A 25,638-nucleotide genomic window follows, 5' to 3' on the forward strand; every position below is an offset into this window, starting at 1 on the left:
CAAAACATCAGAAGTAAGTCGAAGTGACTGACTCCAGTGCCTCATAGGTACTTGTGAAAATCCCTGCCATGAATACTGAAGGCAAATTTTGGCTCCTGGCAGAGCTGGAGAAATCTCAGGCAGAGCCTCAGTGCAAGGCGGAGGCCGGGCAGGCTGCTGGCCATGCACACTGCTGCAGGGAGGAGTTCCGACAGCAGGAGCTACCCCAGCATATTCTCATCTCCAATTTCGAGGGCAAACGCAGCCCAAATATTTTTTGTAGTATCTTTCAGAAATTCTGGTGCCCATCTGGAATTACAGATACTCTGAGAATACTTTAAACAGCTTTTAACCTTGGAGTTTTTTTGGCTGAGAAGTAACATCTGCAAATCACTATTTTTTACGGTATGTACAGCACATTTTGGTTCCTGCAAGCTTTAAAATGAAGATAATAATGCTAAGCTTGTTGGCTTGAATAAGATAAAAGAAGTCTCTACAGGAAGTGTGTATGAGCAGCTCCAAGAGAAACGGATGTGGAGTGGGGAAGAGGATTTATTTTTGCCAGTAATGGCACGTTGTCTCTGCATCAGCAGGTGTTAGCAAATCAAAAGCTCAGTAAAGATAAAATAACTCAGTTCTGGAGAGTAAGCACAGTCTGCTCTTACACCTCCACAGGCATCTCATAATAAAGTGCTTTTCTTAAAGATACCTTTAACGAGAACACTTGTTTTTAGTTGTAATTTCTTGAAACTTTGAGAATATTTTTCATGTTAAGATATCCATAAAGATGTATTTTGACAAAAGTTCTGTTGTCACATACCTGATGAATTTTGTTCAGCTGTAAAAAAGACGGGCCAACTGCTGAATTTACAAGGTGAGGTAAACCTGCAGATGCTCCAAGAACTGTTTTAGAAACACAAGACAAAATTGCAGTGTTATATAAGTTAGGCAAGTGAAGACCTCTGCAAGAGTTATTCTATATTTTTCAGAGTTGGTTTCCACAAAATTTTGCAGTATACAAAAGGTCACTATAAAGAACCCTTTCAATACACCCAGCTTTGCTCTGCAATTAACAGCGTATGAGAGATCAAATGTCCTTTCATGGAGCTCCTCGAAAGCTGAGTTTTGCTCAAAGATGCAGAAATGCCTGCAGCTGACTGCAGGGCCACAGCATTATCTAAAGTGCTTTGAAACTTCCGCATTAGCTGAAGTGTTTCTGCACTGAAGTGGTCACTTCACACATGATTTCTGTGTATCTTCTCTCAGGAGACTGTGTCACAAACTCTTAGCTGTCCCCCCCCGACTCTTCAAATTATCTGTTCCCGTTCCTGGTCCTAATACTTTCACCATTCAAAATGTGACAATATTGTTTTTAATATGTTTATCCACATCCATCCTACTGAGAAGGCAGAGAAAAGCTTTGGCTAATGCCGTTATGAAATGCTGCGTATGACTACGGTAGCATCCAACTGAGTAAAGATTTACATTGGAAACAGCAGGACAAAGACTCAGGCTGCAAAATTCAGATCTAGAATCAGACTGAAACTTGCAATTTTAACGATGTCTGCAAAAGACATTTCATTTTAAACCCATTTCTAACATAAACATTCCGAGACCACTGAGTTAATGTGAGGACATTTTTAGGTAATATGGAGTTTTACCCAGACACAGCACTGAAGCAAACCATTTCTGGCTTTCGCTTTCATAGAATGTGAGTCTAGACAGACACACTGAAACCGTGCCTGTACAGATTATAAAATAGTATGGCTATGCTCCTGTCCTTCACAGAAAGCCTCATATCACCAGGAACAGCATTTGGTTTTTTTTTAAACTCAGTTTTAAAACAACTTACCAGGTTTAACAGCATGTCCACGCAACTGGGGCTGCAGCAGCATTTGCAACATTGCTGGATTATTAAAACTTTTCATAATCTGCACTGGATTTGGCTCTGGAAGCAAGCCTTTCCTATTGTTCCTCATCTCCAGTTAAGAGAGAGACAAAAATGTTAGAATCGGGAGAAGACAAAGAATATATTTAAATTCTTCAAACTTATGTGACTGCAAGGTACATATTTCATTTTACACAGAAAATAATCCCAACATGTCTTTCCCTGTTTCCTGCTCCTTTCCATGCTCCTTCTCCCTCAGATGAAATACCTAACTAACTATTCCCCCAAAACTTCAAGCCTATTATTTTTTCTGAGACACAGTGCTTTTTTTCCCCTTAAACCAAGTCAGAGTTACCAATAAAGGAGAACATGAAAGGCACTGTTAACATGAACACCACACACTATCTTCTAACCACACCACTCATCTCTCTTACAAAGATGAGGGCTAAAGCCAGCTGAAGTAATGAGACTGTTCTGCTTCTACTCGTAAGACAGCTTCACGTAACACTGATCACCTCCAATTTTCTCGGAAATAATTTGATCAGACATGTGGGTGTAGAAAGCTTTCTTCTATATCAAGCATGAAATTCTCCTACCTTGAAATTTATCTTAAAATTGGCAAATTCTTGCCTCTCTGTTTTAAACCAAGTTTTAGCTTGTCAGATGACTCCATTTACTTTTGTTTTGAAGTGGAACAACGTATCATAAAGAAAATTAAATTTACCAAAATCTCAGAGCTACCCAAGTATAACTTTCTGATATCTTATGGCCGTATTTTACCCTTCCTCCTTGCAGAATATGGCCACGCCTTTCTTAGGAAGGAGACTGAACTGGGCTGACTAGATTAAAAAATAGTCGAATGCTTCCAAGAGCTTGGCTCGTTTTCCTAACGCAAAGCAGCTGAAGCCCTCCAACCCAATTCAGGCCACTCCAGGTGTACCAAACTCCTTCTGAAAACAGATTTGCAAACATCTTACCATCCTTTGCGCTGCTATAAGTGCTGCTAACGTGCTTCTGCCTGGCGCTCCCGGAGCACAGTAGGACACCTGGACTCTCTTCCCTTTGACAGTCATGCCATCGGTGACCTCTTGCACTTCCTCAGCCTGCTCTGCAGTCTCGTACTCAACCACCGCAAAGTCACCGATACAGCTGTCTTCATCCTGAGCAAACTGAAACAACATTTCACAACACGCTGAACAAAATGGAGAATTTCAGGGATTGTCTCGCAGTATTTTCACCTATCCCTTGCAAAGTACTTGGCAAACAGCTGACACCCTACGTTAATGCCTACGCAAACCAGTGTGTTTCTTTCTCAAACACACTAGATACAAGTTGAATATCATATCTTCGTATGGTATTTGACATGCATAGTCTATTTACTTGAATTAGCACCTTCACTTCAATCTAATCTCCTGGAGAACCTGAGCTATGGGATGTATTTAACACATACTTTCAGAACGAAGCAGGAAGGAGAAGGAAATTGTAAATACAGCTGTATGCCACAATAATTATTTGGCAGGGTAAGATTTTTGAACTCATTATTGTTCAGTTGTTAAGCCTACAATAATAAAAGTGTCATTCATCAGACGGCATGATAGCTGTTGAAACACACAACAATGCAAACTCCATTGATATATGCTGCCTTTTAGGAGAAGACAAAGTCAGTTGTTGTATTTAATGCCAAGAGAAGATGCCGGACTGATCAATCAAGCAGACTGGAAACAGGCTTGTGTGTCAAACAACGCTCTGCCCTTTGTTTGCAGAGTTTTATAGCAGAATGAGCAGATCTAAATCAAACAAAAAAAGGGGGTGAGAAGGGAGGGAAAGAAGCTTAGGCAAAAATCTCCAGTCCCAAAATGAACAGAAATGATATACTAGCTCTGATGTGGAAGAGGGGAAATCTCCTCTAGATTTTACTGGATAAAAACAACCTATTCCCAACTATAAGGTCCCACAAACTTGCACTAACAGATGAAATATAAATGTCAAAGATTTTTAAGAAAAAGAGAGTGGTCAGTTCTTTAATGCCACTGTTAAAGACTGGCCTCTGGGAACAGCTCTGGAGAGCACACAGCACACATTTTGATATATACATACACACATAGATATGTATATATCTATGTTATGCATGTGTCTGCGTGCGTGTGTGTGAAGAAGCATTATATTTTATTTTAACATCTGTTTAGCTGCACTGGTAAAGACCTGGAGTACTTGTGAAAAGAACAGTTTGCAGCTATGGAACGTACTGAAGTTTCACACAAGTTAAAAACTCCCGTAACATGTGGAAGTGCAGCTATCGGTATTCTTGCAAACAGGAATTTTTAAACTTCCCAAGTAAGCAGGTACTGAGGGAGAGGCCCTCTGTCTCTGTCTAGCTAACAGTGGAGACCTCTTAGTGACAATTTAAAGCTGACATGAGAAAGGACCGAGGTTTTCTGGTCCATTTTGTTGAAGCAAAGGACAAAACATGTTCCTGTGAGTCTGAGGAAATGCCATTTTTCTAAGACCCATGTGTAAGTATCTGGCTTCAGCTTTTCCTGACGGAACATTTCTATTGTTAATAGAGAAGAAACAAAATTTATTTCAAAAAATGCTAACTTTGGAATAATACGAAATAAACTAGAGCTTATTTCATTAGTTCAGCTAAGAATTTGAGGTAGAAGATCATATTTACATGATGAAATACTGCATCTGAGTTACGAGCAGAACTAAGACATGAAAGCAGCATCAGACAGCTATGTTAAAGAAGCCATACCAGGAGGTGGGCGACATGGTCAAAGTGACCCTACCGGAGGGACAATCTGCATGCACGAGTGGTGTGAAGGCTGGACTGGCCAAGACTCGGAAGGAAGAACGACTGGAGCCATAAAGACGTAAAATAACAAGAGCGTGAATGAACATTTTAATTGTTTCTCTGAAACGTATTCATTCTTCCAGGAGTTTTCCAGCCAAGGCGCTCCTCCTAGTCATTCTCTATTGAAATTCCCTCCCCACCCAGGTTTCTGCTACCCTGTTCTCTCTGAGTTTTCCTCTTCTGTCTCTATCTACCCTGTCACCCCACACTTTTTCCGCAGCTCCTTGTGTCTTCCTCCCTCTCCTTTCTTTGTACTTATTTTTTAGGTCATCTCACTCATAAACCCATCATTAATTAGCACTAGTGTGATGAGAATTCATCCACCATCTTCCCTTTGGCACCCATCAAATTTGAACTATTTGTTTACCTACCTCCACCCTCCTGCTGCTTCCCCCGACAGCCCCCGGGGCTCGCCTCCAGCACTCACCCACCCACCACGTCCACAAACCAGCACCTCTGCTGCCTCCCCCCGCCAGCCCTCGAGGCAGAGCCTCCCTCACCAGTCAGTACCAGTTGGATGCCTGGTGGGAACAGGAGGCATGACTGAGAATAAATCACACGTTTATTCTCTGAGAATCACTGAGAATAAATCATAAGTTATCATATGTAAACCTATTTTTCTTCCATTATCATACTTCTACCATCTACCTATTAGTCTATTACACAGTGTGTTTACACAAGTGATAGGCAATATGAGAACATGCCAAGAACGTTTTCTCAGATATATTTTTGACTGGGTGCCTAATTCCTAATTCAACAGCACACTGTTTAATTCCTGTATTTTACAGAAACATGTATTTAGTGCCATTTACTGATATAACACATACACAAACATACTCTCCCCACCTACACCAGGTGTGACCCACGTATCATTACGATTTAAGAAGTCAGAAGTCAAATTTTAAGCGCCTCTAACTGCACAGTAGAATACTGTTAGTGAAATCCATCTGTATGAAAGCAGCCTGTTATTCTTGGAACTTTAGAATTTTTAAAGGATATTGAAAAAACGTTGGGGGAGCTGGTAACAGCCTCCAGATTATCTGACAGCTGGAAAATAGCCCTGAAGTAAAAGACTTTAAAAAAAAAAATCAATCTGTTTATCTAATTAAACAAAAGATTGAGCAAGTGACTTGATTACAGCATTTAATACCTTCTACAGGAAGAAAATGGTGTGGAGCAAAGGCTCCTCAACCTAGTCATCAGTGAGGCGAAGCTGAAGCCAGATACATTGAACGGAGAAAACAGACACAAGTGCAAAATAACAAGGGACAGGCAGTTTCTGGAAAGAGTCACTTTCAATTTGTGCATCTCCTGGCGTATTTGGATCAAGCAAGTAGAAGGATGTGCTTTAGCCAACTACAAATTACTGGGGCTCGAAAAGAGCGCTAGGGAAAATGTGATGGCCTGCAGGTGGTCAGACCAGACAGCCTGATGGACCTTCTGGTCTTAGATGCTGAGAATCTCTGGTTATTTATCCCTGAAGCTAATCCCAGCGCAGCCTTCAGAGATACTTCAGAAAAAAAAAATCCAAACAGATCAAGTTGTACTCAACCGTGTGACTAGAAAGCAAGCTTTCTTTCTACTGCCTGTTTATGGTACACCGGTCTGCATCACTTCTACGAGCAACTTTTTACTTGTGGTCTCGGATCTCACAAGCCATGACAACAGAAGGAAACCTTTACACTTGGCAAAGGCTAGTAAGGATCCACCTCTTCTGTACCTGCAAGCCTTCCAAAAGATGTATCACTTCTATCACTGGCAAGCCCAGCCGACTGTGAGATCCCAAGCCTACAAGTACAGAGCTACTTAAATCATGACCATGACCTTCCAAAAGATACAAATCCAACATACCTGGCAGAAAACAGGTTTATACTTCAGTGAGAAAGCTTGGATCAGCTCTTTCGAATCAGCGTCGTCTTTTTGCAATTTATCTACACGAAGGCACTTGGAGTGAATAAGATTTACTGTCAGCTGGTTCACATCCATCCACTGTGCAAAGAGAGTGCTCTCATCTAACTGTTTCCCCAGAAGCTCCAGTCTCGCCTTCGCAGCGGAGTCCTTCTTCATATATTCCACAAAGCCATAGCCCTTTGAATGGCCCGTAACTTCGTTATAGACCAAAAAACACCTCTCGACGTTGCCATATGCACGCACAAGTTCTTCAAACTCTTCTAATGTAAATGAAATCGGCAGATTAGTAATGCACAGCAAAGCATCTGTTGGTTGGAGTTGCACGGATATTTCTCTTCCCCGAAGAGAATACTGGTGAAATTTCCGAATCGCGTTTTGAGCCTGCTCTCCATTTAACAGAGTAACGAACGCTGTAAGAGACCAAAACAAATTACATCACCTAGCACAGCTTCTCTCCAGCTACAGAGGTCATTACTATAGCTCTCCCTCCCCCTAAAACCCCTCAGTGTAAGTCACAAGAAAAATAAGAGCTTGGGAGTTACCCTGAAGACGCGACAGAGAGAGATATGCTGTAGTACACATTTTAAAGTCTGGAATTATCAACTGGATGTCATGAGTAATTAACTTAAAGAGTGACTGTAGAAACACAGATACACACAACCTTACTACTTGTAACAACAAAATTTTACATTTGGGAAACTAAAAGCAATTAAATTTTCTCCTGAGGTCATCACATTATTGATTCTACTGAACTTCTCTGAAGACAGCAACTACAAATTCTCACTTTGGGGTTACTGGATCTTTTTTGGGTGTTCAGTCTGCAAAGCATTTCACACAACCTCAGAATCACAGACTGGATGAGGTTAGCGACTCTGGAGGTCACCCTGTGCAACCTCCTCCTCACGCAGGGCCACCCAGAGCTGGCTGTGCAGGACCATGTCCAGATGGGTTCTTAGTATCCCCAACGATGGAGACTCCACAGCCTTCCTGGGCAACCTGTAACAGTGCTTGGTGACCCTCACGGTGAACAAACGTTTCTTGACATTCGGACAGAAAATCCTGTGATTCAGTTGGCAGCTGTTCCCTCATGCCCTGTGCTTTAAAGAGGATGCAACACTCTACAGTGAACCAAGCAGATGAAAGTTAATTCACGTGTTTTCTTCCACAGAAAAACTGAAGGGCACAGCACAGGGCACTCCGGGGTAAAAACTTCAGTTCATTTCAGGGAAAGACAAACACAAATCTCAAGCTTCACGCAGAGATACCCTCAGCATTGACAGCAACTCGTGGACGCAGCGCTGGGCACTGAGACGTGTCTTCAATGCCAAAGGTGTGAAAGATCATCTTCAGAAAATTGAGCTAGCATCTGTCTTCCAGAAGAGCCTTCAAAGCCACAAATCTCAGCAGCAAGGACCACCCCAAGCTTTAAAACAAGGCAGGGGGGACAACCTGCTGCTTTTCATTCTCTTCCAACCTTTGCTGAGCTGCTCTTCTTTACATTGGTCCTACCGCTACTGCATTTCCTTCCCCAGCACTACCAAGTCTTGTTTTCTGTTTCATTTTCTCCTTTATTTAGTTGGGTCTTCTCATCTGACTGCTGGAGAAGCGGTATGCCATGGATGCAGCACCAACTCCAGCCACCGCCCCTGGGGATGTCATGGCCATGTCACAGCCAGCAGACTGCTCGTGGGGGTCCACATCACATAGGAGTCGGTGACACGGATGGCCCCACATAGGTACAAAAAGGGCTGCGCCAGCCCACACTGGCAGACGAGGAGACAGGCGAGCCAAGAGTCAGAGGCTCTGCAACACCCACCATATCTGCACCCCATCACAATCCTACAGACAGCCAGAAGTTGTCCACACTTGTGGGCAAAAGGAGACCTGCACCACCCACCCTATCTGTACCCCATCCAGGTCCCACAGGCAGCTCAAAGGTGCCCACAACCGTGGACAAAGGGAGCATCACAACACCCACCACCTCACTACCATGTCATGGTCCCACAAGCAGGTGGAAGGAACACACAGCCATGGAGATATGGACCTCCAAAACACCCATCGTATCTGTAACCCATCCTCATCCTACAGACAGCCAGAAGTTGTCCACGCTCGTGGGCAAAGGGAGAGCACTGACTGTATCTGTACCCCATCCAGGTCCCACAGGCAGCTCAAAGGTGCCCACAGCCGTGGAGAATGGGAGCACTGCAACACCCACCATATCGGTATCCTTTCATCATCCTACAGACATGGTCCTACAAGAAGCTGGAAGGAACATGCAATTGTGGAGAAGGGGACCTCTGTAACACGACCGGATCTGTACCCCATCACCCTCCTACAGACAGCCAGAAGCTGCCTACAGTCATGGCAAAGGGACAGCCACACCACCCACCCTTTCTATAGTCCGTCCTGGTGCCACAGGCAGCCTGAAAGTGCCCACAGCCTTGGACAAACAGAGTGTTGCAACGCCCACCACCGCTCTACCATGTCATGGTCCCATACGCAGCTGAAGGAACACACAGCTACGGAAAAGGGGACCTCTGCAACACCCACCTTATCTGTACCCTGTCACCATCACAGACAGCCCGCAGCGATGGGCAAAGGGAGAGTCGCACCACCTACCATACCTGTACCCCATCCAGGTCCCACAGGGAACGCGAAGGAAAACACAGACGTGGACAAAGCGAGCGCTTCAACACCCACCGTATCAGCACCCCGTCAGCATCCTACAGCCAGCCAGAGGTGCCTACAGCCGTGGAGAAAGGAACGCTGTACCACCCACTGGATCGACATCACCTCACCGTCCTAGAGCCAGCCACAAAGTGCTAACATTTTTCTTTCATGCGTTAATAAACATGTTACAACAGTCTAAATAAGGTTTTCTAATTAAAACATAAACGTCCACAAAGCATTTTAAAGCAAGTTCTGGTCTGTGACTATCTTGTAGCAGTTTATAAAGCAAACAAAAAGAAGCAAGTGTAATCTTAGTGACATACACGTAATATTTGAGATCTCAGTTCTGCTGTTCTAGTCAAACTGAATGTTGTTATGCATCCTGCAAGCAATTAGTTTGTACTAACATAAAGCAACACCTTTGCAGCAGGTTTACAAGCTGTCATAACCAAAGAGGCATATCAGTGATCAGATAAAGATGAGATGGCATGGAAATCAGCAAGCTCGTTCTCAGATAGATTAAAATGTGCCTGGGTAATCTACATTATTTTGCTCTTCAGTTTCTGACACATCATCACGTGTTTCTCTAACAGGATACTATTTGGTATTCTAGGAATAGTTACACAGAATGTAGGGATAGAACACAACAAAGTTTAAAAACACTGTTAGCTTTTTAAAGATATAAATCTGCTTTTCTTAATGCTTTGAGGTAATTTTGGGCTACTTCCCTGAGTTTATCATTAATCTTAAATTAGTTTGTTTAATCAAGAGACAACATTGTTTTACTCAGAAGAATTTTACAAGATCTAATCAGAAACATCTACAGAGCTCTACAAACTTCCAATTTATGTCCATTAAACTAAAAAGTCATTAAATCTATCTAGCAAAAAAAAAATAAAAACAAACAAACAAAACACCCCAAAACTCCTCAGTACAAATGGAGTTCCTTACACGAAGGCGTCGCAGTACAATATGTATGTCCATCTTTTGGGTGGATGACTGTTCTGTTGTGCCAGTACTTCTTTGGACAAGACAGAATAAACACTCATAAACACCCACAGACCACTAGCAGAACTGCTGCGTGTTGCACAGCAAAACTACTAACGCCAAAAATAATCTGCAATATAAAGAACATGAGTAGGAAGAGCTGAGAGGCTCAAGAACTTCGTTAATTGTACAGTGACTTGTTAAGATTCTGTGACATTAGGGCTTCCGAACACAGTTTTAGAGCCTTCATCGATCCGGAGATAAAGTAATTTAATCTATCCAAATGAGAAGCCCAGAAAAAACAAACAACCTACAGTGTATTCCAGCCATGAAAATTTGCAGAGGCACGTAGCAACACATGCAAAAATTCACTCCAGTAGGCAAAGTACTATACGTATCTACACATACACAGACACACGTATGTATACACTTTAAAAACAACACAGATACATACACAGCAAAAAAATAGTTACATATGAAAGCATCTGGATTAAATGAAAAAATTCATCCTTCTCTTACTCTTTCCAAGTATTTTCATATAGTTCCCACGATGAACACAGACGTTCACTCTGTTGTTAGACAGCAGACTATAGTACCTCACAAACTGGCCTTCTTCAATATTCAGAAATCAAATTTGCAACAAAATGGGACAGCAAAGCACAAATTTTTGCTTCGTAGAGGCAAATATCAAGAAACACCATTATCCTCACAAAACCCTGACAGAAATCTATCACAGCTACCGCATTAAGATTTTGTTCTGAAAATCACGGGTGCCTGAGGAGATAGCCCAGGCTGTGGGACCTACGGTGATGTAGAAAGACAGGAACACGTAGAGAAGTATTTGTCCATTTCTGTACTTCACAAGAGCTAAAACCAGCTAAACCTCCTATTTAGAGAATTAATGTGTAAATGGAAGATCAGACTTAAATAATTCAGGATTTAATCAACATTTCCTTCAAAGACTTCAGTATTCCTTTAATAAATTGCTTCTGGCTTATATTACCTGATGCAAATGCATCTGAAGCGAGGCATGGTTTCCTCTAACATGTCATAGGCACATGTGGTTTGTCCTGTGAGAGGCCTCAGGACTAGTTTCTCAAAGGAATTCAGACAGTTGAGGCTAGCTTTGTCCCAAAGCGACACTCACTAAGGGAATACGCCTGAGAGATACCACAGCGGACAACCTACTTCTGGCTGACATCAGTAGGATTTCCAGCTCTCCACTGGCTTCAGCAGAAGGCGACAAACTATGCAGTCAAAAAAGGCACCGAGGGACAACCGAGCTATGTGATGGCAGAGAAGCTGATGACCTCATACATGGCAGATGATGTTCCTCACTAGTTTCATCACAGAATTAAAACGTATGACACCAGAAGATTTTAAGCTCTTACCTGTTCTTTTATTTCTGTCCACATAACAATACTTGATTTCATAATCTTTAAATAAGTCATGGATTTCCTGTAAGAGAAAAGTACAAGTAAGATGAGATAAATAACTCACCAGACCAAATAAGTGCACAAATTCATCTTCATTAAAAAAAAAAAAAAAAAAAAAAAAAAAATCAAACACCACACAACTAAAACACTTTCCCAATAAACAGAAAATCTCACCATAGAAACAGTATCAAATATTTGTTTTTAAAAGAGCTGGTTATACTACCACAGCAATGTTTTTATCTCATATAAAAAACTGGCTTAATGAATTTGATTAATTTACTTTTCATTATATAAAGTCACATAAGCACAACAGGGTGTCCTGTTGACTGTCTTTTGATAAAGATTAATAACATCACAGTTCATTAAACAGCAAACCCCCCCAATTTCTCCGAAGTACAGCTAGCATAGTTAAAATACCACACAGACAAGAAATACTGGCAACATCATATCATGCAGTTTACTGAGGGCAGGCAACGCTGCCATAAAATGCAGCAGTTGCTTTAGTTTCCTGTAACTGCTCAAGTTCACCTTAACAGATTTTCACTCTTTTAATAATGAATATTCTTTCAACCAGCAGATAACTGTGCCCAGAATACCCCCTGGAAAGTATCCTCTATCAGTTACTGCACAGATGCTCAACAAACAATCAATCCCAAAAGCGTTATGTGCTCCCACTAATTAACAGGGAGAGAGCAGGGGTGTGGGTGAGGTGGGGTAAGAGCAAGTGTAAGAGGTGTGCACCAGTGTGCTATAGCTATATACAGGGCAAGGTGTACGCCCACGCCCCACAAAAAAACACAAGCTACTATCAGTTCAGTGGCGAGAACGCAGAGATGAGCATTAACCATCCCCAAGAAGCAGTAACGTGGATATATGTATTCTTTTACAAGTCCCATACACAATAGCGAAACCCCATTTGAGTAAGCAAAATAATCAACCAACTTTGTCTGAATGTTTAATTGCAGACAATTTCCAGTAGCCCAGTCTACTTGCCAGTTTGCTAATTCAATCTGTATAGCCTAGAGGTTAATTGGCTTCTCCGTGACCGGTATCAGGTGCATACCTTTTAGTCAAGCCAACACCAATCTCTAGTTTCACTACTTAACAGCTGTCAAACACTACATTAATAAAATATAGCAGCGTTTCTCAAGCTACCAGCCGTTCTCTAATCAGATGGGATAAGGACGCGGTTTCTGAAAAGCAAACTACGCCAGGCACAATTCAAAGACTCGAGTCAGGCAGGCAATCTGACTGTGGACATCTCCCTAACGAGAATTCGACGGTAGCTCGTTCTCAGTCATGAGAGACTGAGAAGACACTTTCTGCACAGTTTTGAACAGCTCAGCTGTATCGTGGCACTGAAAACTCTATACCCGTTACTTCTGTCCCACTTAGAAAAAGGCGGACATATTTAACCTTTTTTATTTCATACATCAGTTTACAAGTGTAACATTGAAAGTTTTATATGATGATTAAGCAGCAGCAAATATTATTTCAAACAGTTCTGAACAGTCTTTCGGAAGTCATCTGTGAATCGGCCAATTCCACACGATTTCCCAGTAACTGAAACTTTAATTGAGAGGGAAAATAGCCTGCAGTGAACATATCTTTGTGGGATAATCATGAGGTCTCCTGCAAAAATGATGCGAACATACGGAAGATTTATAATGAAAACCTAATTTAAGCACAGTACTTTTTGTAAAGATTTTAACAGCGATTTCCACAGGTTGTTGCAAACACTGCCAGGTTTGTGCAATAGGCTCTTCCAGGAAGGCGGCTGCTCTTGAGCTCGGCAGGGTCGAGAGCTTTGCCTGCGGAACTGGGTTTATGGAGCATTTCACCAAAAGTTTTTTTTCACATAAAGACCATTTGTGACAATTTACAAAAAATAAACCACACCACGCCAACTCTTAAGCAAATGTATACTCTTTCAAATTCAAGAGATACGTAAATATCCGAGTACATTAGACTAGGATTCTTCATAATATTTTCAGAAGTACTAAGCTAGCTTTTGAACTCTGGCTCTTCTCTGAACTTCACCTTCAGCATCTTTCAGCGCTGAGGTCTGTTAGAAAAGAACGAACACTACCACCACGTTAATGTCATTAGCGGTTTCTATCGCCAACAGCTCAGAGCAGAACCCTCAGGGAAAGCAACAAGAACACTTCACCTGCTGTTCCCAGCCGGGCTGAGCTGTGCGCCGCTGAACACCGCGCACCAACAGCGCTGAACACCTTGGTCCCTCTGGTGTAAACAGTTACTCAGTATTTGGGCCAGGAAGGAGTGTTTACTCCAGGAGGAGAAACGGGTCATCCAAGCCAGGTATATTCTCTGGTGCGACCCTACTAACTTGCAAGGAATGTAAGCAGAGGGCTGTCTCCCGGAGCACAGCAGAAACAAACAGCCGCTGCTCACTCCGAGCTCCCGGCAGCCTGATGGCTCCCGCACCCGGGGAGCCCAGCCGCGGCACCCAGTCCGGCCACGGCAGCCCTCTCCCCAAAGCAGGACCTACGGCCACCCCTGCACACACCCATGGAGAAGCTGTCCACCCTACCCACCTCTGTGGCAGGACAACCTTACGCCCTCCCCGGGGCGGCCTGACCAGGACATTGCCACACAAAGAAGGCAACGCAAGCGCTCACCGCTTGTCACAGGAGGTTGGGCAAAGCGGTAGTAACAAACCCAGTGGTGGCACCTCACGCGAGCGGTGGCTTCCAGCCCCAGCTGCCACCACTTCTGCCCACAATATCCACATACTTGATCTGCTGACCAAGCCTGGCCACTATTAGTATTTTTTCCACGTAACGTTTATAAAAATGTTTCTCCTAAAGGATTTTTCCCTCTTTTGTAAATGAATGATTCTACTAACTTAAAAAAAAGTGACTGATAATTACCACAATAATCATCATTTCACTGCATCATACGAAGTCTAAACAAAATGGCAACATCCACTAACACGCAGAAGGCCTAGCTGCCGCCAGTGTCATGCACTGAATGTCAGGCTAGATTATAATATTTTGACAACAAAAATTGTTCGCAGTTATAAAGCTATCTGGCAGACCTACTCAGTCACAGATCCCGTGACGTTTCCAACACAAACACTGTTTATAGCGGTGAGTATCTTGGCCCTTAACTATCGCACTCCTAGGCTCGACTCGTAGTTGGCTGCTGAACCAGGTGTAAAACTCAGCACCAACTCTGGGGCCCCGAGGCGTGTTTGTACCTGAGCAAAGTCCCTGCCAGGCAGCTCCCTGGGGATGTGTCCCTGGTCAAAGCCAGGATGATGCGTACCGCAGAAAGGGCGAGAAGGAGAGAAAACGGAGCAGAGAGCTTGCTCAGAGTAACAGCGGTTGCATAAACACCATGGCCATGCCAGCCGCTCTAACTAAACAGCTTGGAACAGAAATGTATCCAATAATGCTTAGCTCCTACACAGCCCCTTCAACCTTCAAAGTTCTTAAAAGCAGACTCTGAAGGCTAGTTAATCTTATCACCGGTAAAAATTAAAATCCTAACTAGAAAATAATCAGTTCATACTTTAAAATTAGCAGAAAAAGCAAAACCAAATATATTACATGGAGTTTAAGAGAAACTACTAGTAAATACAGGCTGAACAGACGTAAAAAAAAGGGATTATTTATTACTATAAGAAATGTGGTCTTGAAACACTTCAGTTCTTGGCCTGTCCTGTCTTGTCTCAGGTAGAAAAACTGGCAACATGAGTTTTAGCACATACTATCAATTTGAAATTTGCATCTCTCAAATGGAAAGAATGCTTGCCTTGGAGAGGATCTGTCTTTATGCTTTATTATCTGCATTATTTTAAACGCACACACGAAAGGGAGTCATTAACAGGCCCATTTGCCCTATTTATCAAATTAGTAAAGCTCAATGTATTATTTTTAATAAAATTAGCTTTTCATTCCCAGGATCTCATAGTGCAAGAAAAGACATACGCAAGAAATACTCAGTCATCACCTGGAACAATATACCACTTACATAAACCCTAAACCCAAGTATTCTTCCCTCTCTAGATGTAATACTGAATTGTGTTATTCTGGCAACAAAAATATTTAACCGTTTTAATGGTGCCTGGCCAGATTTGTACAGTAAGCTTTAGTGGCATTTCCAATGTAAACACTGTACAAGCCTGGTCTATAACTTGGCTCTCAGTATGCAGCTAAAGGCCTAAACTTCACATGCATATGCTTGAAACGGGAATCAATTATGTTTTAAGTAGTTGAACTAAATAACATGTCTGGCTAACCAAGAAGTTTTAAATCATCTCATAGCTAAAAAAGACTTTGTTTTCATCTGTGTAGGCAGAGCAGGAAAGAGGACTTCTCAGGAAAAAGCTTTACATTTACAAATGATATAATGGGGTGTTCATTTAATACTTATTTTAGACCAATAAAACTTTTGAGTCCATCATATGGCACATGGATTTCACTGCAGCTATTAAACAAAAAAAGGTCTGCTGTGGGGAAAAAAAAAATATGGTAGTAAACAGAATATCAACACAGTTTAAAATAATAATCTGTTGCTGAGGGAAAATCCCAGAGACTGTTGGAGAGTAAGAAGTGGAGTCCCCAGCACCAACAAGAAGGTCAGACAACAAAGCACAAGGACTGGTGCAAAGTGCAATTTTAAACATCGCCTGTCTACTAATGACCACAGACGTCGGAGGCCCTCACATTTTCACCATCTGAGCATCGAGTGGCAGATAAATCCTCCCTTGTCCCTACCAAGCAGAACGTCAGGCAGAGACTGGGCTCACCACACTGTACAGTACGTTCTCTTCTTTGGCAAATTTTCAAGTTTTTTTTTCCAACGTTGCATTAAAGACAGTTCTTAGATGAGCAATGGCTGTAGGATCAAGTCTAAGATGCGTAGCAGATGTCCACCTGCCCAGGCATCCAGAACAGCGAGCACTGACGCAGACCCAACAGCTTTTGCTCAGCACATTCTGTCTTTGCTTCCACAAACCGTCACAAACCACGAAAGTCAAAATAAAATTGCAGACCATTAACCACCTTTGGGGTGAATCCTTCTGTCTGAGAGTCAACTCTCACTTTGTAAGACCATACCCTCCAAATGTCTTTACTAATGTAAGTAAACGTTGTCATTAAAAGAACAACAGTTTCTCAATAGATTTATGATTGACAGGGAATGAACAACATTTCTCTGGTCTTCCAGAGACATATTAGTGTGTTGGTAAGAGGAACGCCATGGGACTGGAAATTAATTTCATCACCCTGGGTATACTGGACAGTATGCAAGCTAAACAAAAGATGAAAGAGACACAGAAGAGGTAACACGAGAGAGCAAGAGCACAAAGCAAAAGAAAAGCAGTAAAATTAAAAAGCACATACATCCTAAGGCATGAGAGCTACTCACTATCTGGCAAGCCTGCCTTTCATGTTCAGTCAGTGTGACGGAGGACTAACTAAAACACAAAGGCCCCTTCTACTTAAACCTCTGGCCTACAACAGATTGGGAGAGAGTACTTCCTCAAATCATCACAGTTCATTAAAGGCTTTCAATCAAAAAGGAACAAGGAAAAAATGTGGCTGATCCAGGGAGAAAGAAGAAAAAAACCCAACCAATTCCACCAGAAATAGCATCATGCTAAGTAGCGATTTGTCTTTTGATCAGGAACAGACACTGGTGAAAAAAACTGGATGGGTACATCAGGTCCCAAAGCACAAAATAAATCCCTGCCCGGGGTGGACTGCATCACGTTCTTATCAACACCTAAATGTTTCATCTTTCTTTAGACTCTGTCATGCCACAGAAACAGCACAGTGTATAATTAACCAGCCCTACTTTACTTCATGTCCTACATTAAAGTAGAACATCCCTTCTACAAGATTTATTTTCTAGCCTCAGACATTAAAGAAAAGCAGAAATGTGAATGTCATATGGTGGCATTTAAAGATAATTAAGCACAGAAAAAACGGGTTGAAAGCAAGTGCATCTTCCACAGCACTGGCTCCTCAGCTGCAGAGAGGGGACTCAAAAAGAGAACAGCCCTTGCTGGTCAGCTAATCTTAGCAGTGAAGACTGCAGATTTTGCTACAAATCTCGGTAGTGATTAGCAAGAAAGATAACCCAAGGTCTATTCTCCCTAACAGCAGCTCCATGGGATACAAACTGGTATGCCACGGTACCAGACTGCTGATCGTGCCACAGGTATGAGCCACTGCTCCTGTGGAAGTTAATCAGACATAAATAAGGAACCACGAACCGTGGAAAAGCAATGACTTGGGCAAAATCAAAAACAATTCTTCTAATCCATTAGAGTAATTACAAAAACCAAAACAAACAGAAGCTGACTTGCCATACAATACTCCAGCAAAATAAACTTCCCGTTTAGTAAGGCAGAACTTCACCTACGCTCTGGTCATCCTGAAGTTCTTGGCATCTCTTTATCAGTAAAGGAGAGCAGAAGTTACCGTTGCCTGCCTTCCTTCCCCCTGCCCAGAGCAGTCCCCAAACCTCCCAGAGCACTCGGAGCAGTTTCCTGACAGTTCCAAGGACCTTCAGTTTGTGATGGATGCCTTTGAACACGGCACTTTCAACAGCGTATGCGAGTGTGTCCCTTGCCATCGAGATGGATTAGCTGCTTCATCAGAGATGACGGTTCGGGGAGATGCACACACAACAAGGCAATCACAAGTGATGTCCAGCCAAGGGGTTGCTAGTTCACTGCCAAGCACTGACCAGAATAAAATGAACAACCACAATCAAGCTTACCTTTAAGTTTCTTCGCAAAGATTCTTGATGCAAACAGTCTTACCACAACGCTGCACCAGAGGATATCAATGCTAACGAGAACAGACCCACTACCTGACATTTTTCAAACACACCAACACCAATGGGACAATCTTGCCTGTCTTACTGTAAAACATCACTCATCACTGCCCTGCTGGGATTCCTTGGATCCTGCTGATGGCCCTTCATCCTCATGAAGCCAGAAGATGACTACCCCGGTAAGAGCGAACGACACTTCCCCACTCTTGCAAGAAGCCAAGTTAGAGGACTATGCTCCAAAAAGGCTGCAGGAGGAGAGCGGATCGTTGCTCTGGAGAGCGCGTCCTGCACGGGAAGGCTGGTACACAGTGCAACGTTCCTGATGCGAGCAGCGAAGCTCCAGGGAGAGACAGCAAGGCCCGCCGCGACCCTCCACGCAGCCTGGCCCACGCTCCGTGCTGAATCCTCTTTCTAAAACAGCAGTCGTTGCTACCATATGACCCTAAAATCTGAAGTACATTCAGAGTAACACCCAGGGCTCCCATAGTCTCAGCGCACGGTGTCACATCTCTCCCAGAGCTTCGGAAATAGAAGAGCAGATTGAGAGGGAATGCCCTCTAAGCAGAACAAAATACTGAGCGGATTTTGAATACCGTTCGCATATAGCTACAACGATAGAAAAACATCAGATTGAGGGAGGGAAAACACGACTCTGGTGAAGACAGGAGTTGATCCGGTAAGCTGTTCTACTCACAACAGTGACCCAACTAACAGCATCAGCCAGAGCAGTAACAAGTGCATTTCTATCTAATTTTACAGCTTCAGCTATCTAAAAACTAACAAAAATACAGCTGTACAGATATCAACGGTGCTTCATCTCAAGATTTAGAGAGGTCACAGCAACAGCATACATCCATTTTTAGGTCATTATCACACCGCACGTTTGATAACATGCACAGTTCAGGTACTGTGCTGGAGGAATCGGACGAGGATGAACATGGGGAGCTAACTGGCAACTCTGGAAGTCATCACCATGGCAGGTCAGTGCAAAACCGAACTAAACAGTAAATGTAGACTTTGCCTTCAGGAACAGTGAAGGTGCTAATAAAAATGTTTACAAAAACGTCACAGAAGTACCTTTCTCCATGGCTGCAGTGAGAGAACTTCTTGAAGAAATACCAATCCTGCAAGCACGTATTTGGAGGTTGAGCTATAAATTTAGCCCAATGCAGAAAGAATCTTCCTGACATAATTTTGACTTAATTTGTTTCTCCATTGGATCTGTTTCACACTGACACTCAACGAAAACAGCTCCTAAAGGAATGCTGACTGACTTGGTGTGACAGTCTGCAAAGTGCTTTCTTCAGGCTGTCCTTCCTCTCGAAAACAGGCTCTGGATCCCCTTGGGAACACAGATGTTGCCAAACGCATTTAGAAAGAAATCCCACTTGCCAAGATTCAAACGTGGGCAACCTTTGCCCCTTAACAACAGCCACCCAGCACCTAAAGTACTGAATGCTTCCGACCCTTAAAGATCTATTTGTTTGGTTTCTAAGACTACAAACCTGTGGTACTCTGTTTCTTGTTCACAAACTTCATGGCTAAGGTGCAGTTCTTCTGTGGCCATAAGAGGTTTTTGTTTTTTTTTTTTTAATTCAGTTTAATGCAGGTGGAACTCCAAAGGTAACAGAAGATTACAAGTACAATAATAAATAAAAAAAAGTTAATATGTAGCTACAACTGGCAGAGGAAAATGTTTGCTACCTAGTTTCACCAGGAAAAAAAAAGGAGTTTTGTTCTCATTTTGAAGATGATGAATCTTCTGACAAAACTGACCATCTCCACCAATCTGTACCAGCAGAAGAACCATTTCTCACTTGAAAACTATTTTGGTAAATCTTGGCCCCACTCTTCACATAACAAAACGAATGACAGCAAACCAAACATTCCCATTATTAGAGATGAATAATTCTATTTATTAAAACCTATTCTGGAAGACTTTGCTGCATTTTAATGATGTTCATCTCTTTCTTGATGGTGAATAAACGGGCCAAGTGCGCAAAAGTTCAGGTGAATAAATAGGCCAAGTTCACAAGAGTTCACCTGATTTTACTTGGTTAACCAATCATTTCAAGAAGAAAACAGCAGACAAAACACCTCTGCACAGTGTTTACCAAGGGTGTTAACTGGAAATAAGCAATGTTAAGTTTCATGGTAATTTCTGGAAATGCACGACACCCAAATCACAGAGGTACTTAACATGCCTGACCACAAACATACTTCTCCTTCCCAAAACCGCTCCAGGACAGAAACTTCCTTGCCATAACACAACTGTTCTGCCTTTACATGCCAACACCAATAGCTCAATGATGTTAAAATTTAAAATCACATATTTTGAAACTGTGTTTTAGGGTCTGTACATGGTGGTACTGTTCTAACCTAGTAACAGGTGAACATGAGAACCTCACATACAGAGTAAAAGGCATCTAAGCGCCAATTTTAAGACATCAGAACAAAATGGCAAACTTCCAAAACACCGTGTGGCTGCCAAACTCGACGTTCATGCTAGTATTTCCCTGTAGCACTCTTTGTCAGACTATGCAATGCTAAACTTGATGGCTTCCATAAAGGTGAGATGTGCTTTTAACCAGCCCATGTGTGAACGCACGAAGTACCCGCTGCGTGCAACAGGAGCAAGTCCCACAACTGCTGGAGCGTCAGACAAAGCGACCCTGTTCCGGCTATCCGCAGCGAGCGCCTTGTGACGTGCCAGTAAGCCCTCTCTGTCAACACGGTCACGCGTGATGGCTTCTTGAAGAGATGATGAAGATTAGCAGGGCTTTCCAAGTTGTGAGCTCGCTATCGATTAGGTCATCAGGTTGCTATAAGCAGCGGTGAGGCTTTGTGTGTAAATCATCATGCAAGACTACAGCAAACCTGTCATGTCTACAACTACCTACAACCACACCACAGCCCGGCCAAACAGACCGAAAGGCACTGTGTATGTGAGAACAGAACACCGGGGACCTTATAAACGCTATAAATATCTGCAGGGTGGGGGTCAGGAGGACGGGGCCAGACTCTTTTCAGTGGTGCCCAGCGACAGGACAAGGGGCAACGGGCACAAACTGGAGCATGGGAAGTTCCAGCTGAACATGAGGAAGAACTTCTTCCCTCTGAGGGTGACGGGGCCCTGGCCCAGGCTGCCCAGGGAGGTTGTGGAGTCTCCTTCTCTGGAGATATTCCAGACCCGCCTGGACGCGGTGCTGTGCAGCCGGCTCTGGGTGACCCTGCTTGGGCAGGGGGTTGGGCTGGGGGATCCCCAGAGATCCCTGCCAACCCCCACCATGCTGTCATTCTGTGATCCAGCAGCGCAGTGGCAGGCAAGCCCGGCACTCTGCATCAAATTACACTGACGGCTGAAAGATTCTCTCTAAAATGAATGGTCCCTTTCTACCGGAGTTATGGAGAAAATGGTAAGTCTCCACGTGCAGGCAGGAAAACTGCCTGTGCTTTGGGAAGAGACACAAGGAGCCGTTTAGAACAAAAGCTGCAATTACATTTTTTTATACTTGTGCGTCAAGTTGAGCATTTGGAGCTGGTAAAGATCTGTTAAGTGACTGTGCAACTAAATCTCCTCAGAATCTGACTCGCAAGCGCCAGGTCTACCAGTTCACCACACTTTCTCCCCCGAACCGCTGTCATTGGAGCGGAATTTTCCTGAACCACCAACACATTGCAGAAAAACCACTTTGACTACGCACCGCTCACCTCAGGCAACAACAACAAAAAAAATCTCCAGGCTCGAAGGCTTTTTAGCTTTGTTCTCAGGCAGCGACCGGGTGCGCGGCGAGGCCGTGCAGCTTGTGCGGAGGCAGGGAGCGGGCAGGTGCTGCCTCAGCGGGTGCCGCTCCTGAGCCGTGAGGAAAAAAAAACCGCTGCCCCTCAGGGCTTCCCCCCCCTCGGCTCTGCCCCGGGGCTGCTCCCTCCCGCCCTGGGGCCCGGAGCCGCCGGGCAGCCGTGTCCCGCCATCGCTCCCCGCCGAGCAGGGCGACGGTTCCCGCCCTGGGGGGCGGACGGGCTGGGGCCGCGCTCCGCAGGCACCGCGGCCGCCGGCGGGAACAAAGCCGCCTGCCCCGGGGAGGCGAAGCCGCAGCCCCGCGGCTCCCCCGCCCCGGGACGGGACCCCGCTGAGTCGGGGAGGGAGGGGAGGCGGCGGCCGTACCTGGCTGCTGCTCTCGGCGGGCAGGTTCCTCAGCAGGATCTTGCGCCTGTTGCTCAGCTCCCGGCGGGTGCTCGCCAGCCGCCTCGCCACCTCCTCGGGGCCCGGAGGCGGCGGCCGCCGAGCCCCCCGCGGCTGTTCCGCGGGCAGCTCCGCGCCGCGCTCGGCCGCTGCCGCCATCTTGCAGAGCGAGCGGGGAGGGAGGGGGACCAGCGCGGCTCGGCTCGGCTCGGCTCGGCTCGGCTCGGCCCGGCCCGGCGGGGCGCGGGGACCCACGCCAGGCCCCGCCGCGCTCCCCGCCCCCGGCCCGGCCCTCCCCGCCGGCTGGCCGCGCCCGCCGCCCGCTCCCCGTCCCTCACGGAGGGGGGGGAGGCTGAAGTCTGCGAGGAGGAGCCCCGTGAGGGGGCAGCGGGCTCGGCTTCCCCGCCAGCCCCCAAAGAGCGGCCCCGAGCCCGGCCCGGCGCGAAGGCGGCAAAAGGGGCGCGGATCCCCTGTGAGGAGAGGAGCGGCCTCAGGCTGAAAACCTCTCCGGGCTGTGTGGGGAGAAACGGGGACCAGGGGGTGAATTTCATCCCCCCCCGGTAACGTTATCTCAGGTCTGATTTACAAGGAGGGACTTGGGCGCTCTCGAGGAGAGTTTTTGGGGGTCGGTTGTGAGGGAAATGGCCCCCAGAGCCATCGCGACGGAGGCGCCTGGAGGAGGCCGAGGCCTGGACGCCATCGCTTGCCCTCACCGGGGCATGGTGTGGCTCGTCCCTCCCAAAAAGTGTCGTTCCCCCAAAGCCCCGCTGTCGATACCTTCCCTAGGCACAAATCCACCCAGAGAGACCGAAACGCAGGACAACAAAACACAGCGGATCCCCAGCGAAGCCAAGTGCCCCGCTGGAGGTGAGCGGGCACGATGGCCCGAGATGCTAAGGCACGATGGCCCGCGATGATCCTGTTCTAATTTTATTCTTCATCAGAAACATGCCAAGCAAATTACAAAGCATCCAAACGGGTAAACCAGAGTCCGGGTGCCGCGCTCACGGCGAAAGTCGCCCGCGTGGGGCAAAAAGCGCTGCGTGATGGCAGATGGGCAAGGAGTGCAGCCCCCCGATAAAAGGAAAGCATTTCTGGGAGTCGCTGTGAAGGACATTTTCCCTTCTATGAAGCCTCCACGTGTAAAAATGTTTCACTCCGTTAGTCAACACTTGCTTTAAAATAGGTTGTTCGCTCGGAAAATTCGTTTCTCCTTAGCACGGTTTCTTGCAATGTCATTGACGATGCAGCAAATTTAGCTCTTAACCTTGCCATCATTGCTATAAATGAAGGAAGAATGATTTAATATTTGCATCCATTTTTAGACACGAGGCTGACCACAAAGAGCAGGCAAAAGAGAATCGGAACCTAAAAAACAGTGGCCTGAATAAGGAAATTGGAAACACACTTTCAGTTAAATTGGGTATATGTGAACAAGTTTTTATCAAGAAAATCTAATTCTGGATCATAGTTCTTGACTAGGTTTAAAGTGCTATTTTCGAGACAGGGTTACCAGTTGCAGAAAAAAGCCACCCAACAACAATAGCATTTTCAGAAATTGCTTTGGTCCAAACCAAATCTAGCGAGTTAAGACTACAAAGAATCCCGGACCTTTATTACTTCTAAAATTAATTTTAAAACTACTGAGCAAACAATAATCAAAGTACTTTTTGCTCTTTTTGGTGTATTATTAAAAAATTTGTCAGGGCTGATAAGCTTCTCTTCCAGGACTTCCTTTTCCCTGATTTTTTTAAACAGGAAATATTCCTCCTCCTTCAATATTTGCATTATGTTCAATGAATTTTTGGAAATCAGACGTGGGAAGGACACGTGTAAATAGTTCATGTACTTGTCACGGGAGAATTTGAGAACTGCCAGATTCAGCCTGTCCTGAACAATATTAGCTTAGCCTTCGTACTTAAATCAAGAAACAGGCACAAGTATTACAACAAATTATTAGTATGAGATCTGATCTAAAGAAAATTTCATATTCGTAGAAAAACAAGATTTTCACAGGTTACCATTCTTTGAGAAACGTAACAGAAAAAATAAGTATATACCTGCTGTTTTTTTCAAATTTCAGATGAAGATTTGCATTTTAAAGCTATGAAATATCTCTTCCAGCACAAGCTGTGAGGTATGGGCTTCTTATGCCTGAGGATTTACAAATTATTAATCAAGCTACCTATAAAATAATCCATGGAAAAGATACAAAAAAATCGGGGTGAAAAGTATGCTAGTGAGTATTTACAAACTGATTTTCAGGTCACACTATGAAATTGAAGTAGGGATACTAAATACTGTCTCCTCAAAAGCTGCCTGAATCATATAATAGCTTATGTGATGTAAATTATGCTGGGACCGTGAAAAAGATTGTTCTGCTAGGAATACTGAGACACGTAACGATCTCCTCAGAAATTATTGCCAGATTAAGCTATTACAGCAGAAATTATGGATCTGCTAAAACATTATACAGTTAAGTGAAGCTGATGAAGTAGCGAATGTAGAGTAATTAATTATACCATTAATTTTTCCAGTTTGAAGGTGGACAATCTGGTTCACCTGTATCTTATTGATAATCAGTCCTACCTGTAGCAATTGCCTTCTCAACAGCTGCCTGCCTTTGTTTCTCCTTTGGTAGGCTGCAGGTGTGTCTGAATGAGAGACATTCAACGTTAAAAAGCACATTGCTGGGAGAAATAGTTCAGAAAGGAATAGTCTGATATTAATGGCCAAGATAAAACTACTGCAGTATTAGTTCTAAATAGCTCCAGAGAAATGTAAGCATATTTCTCACTTAGAGATATGTATTTAAAAGATTGTATTTTGTGGGTAAAAGTATTCATCTCCCCCCCTTCCACGTTCACATTTCATTCTGTGTACAGGTAGTTGACATTGCATGGGTAGATAGGGAATT

General features: G+C 44.2%; 1 protein-coding gene across 1 annotated transcript in view; it reads right to left on the minus strand.

Annotated features, from left to right (window-relative positions):
- RAVER2 (ribonucleoprotein, PTB binding 2) overlaps positions 1–22,880 on the minus strand; it is a 37,890-nt gene extending 15,010 nt beyond the window's left edge. The window contains exons 1-6 of the mRNA XM_075424301.1: positions 22,704–22,880; positions 11,681–11,747; positions 6,573–7,042; positions 2,845–3,036; positions 1,832–1,958; positions 800–882 (exon numbers count right to left, since the gene is read on the minus strand). Of these exons, the coding sequence (XP_075280416.1) occupies positions 800–882; positions 1,832–1,958; positions 2,845–3,036; positions 6,573–7,042; positions 11,681–11,747; positions 22,704–22,880 (1,116 nt within the window). The remainder of the gene's footprint in view (positions 1–799; positions 883–1,831; positions 1,959–2,844; positions 3,037–6,572; positions 7,043–11,680; positions 11,748–22,703) is intronic.
- Between the last annotated feature and the right edge of the window lie 2,758 nt (positions 22,881–25,638).

This window comes from Opisthocomus hoazin, chromosome 6 (genome assembly GCF_030867145.1).
Source record: "Opisthocomus hoazin isolate bOpiHoa1 chromosome 6, bOpiHoa1.hap1, whole genome shotgun sequence".
NCBI classification, from domain to species: Eukaryota; Metazoa; Chordata; class Aves; order Opisthocomiformes; family Opisthocomidae; genus Opisthocomus; species Opisthocomus hoazin.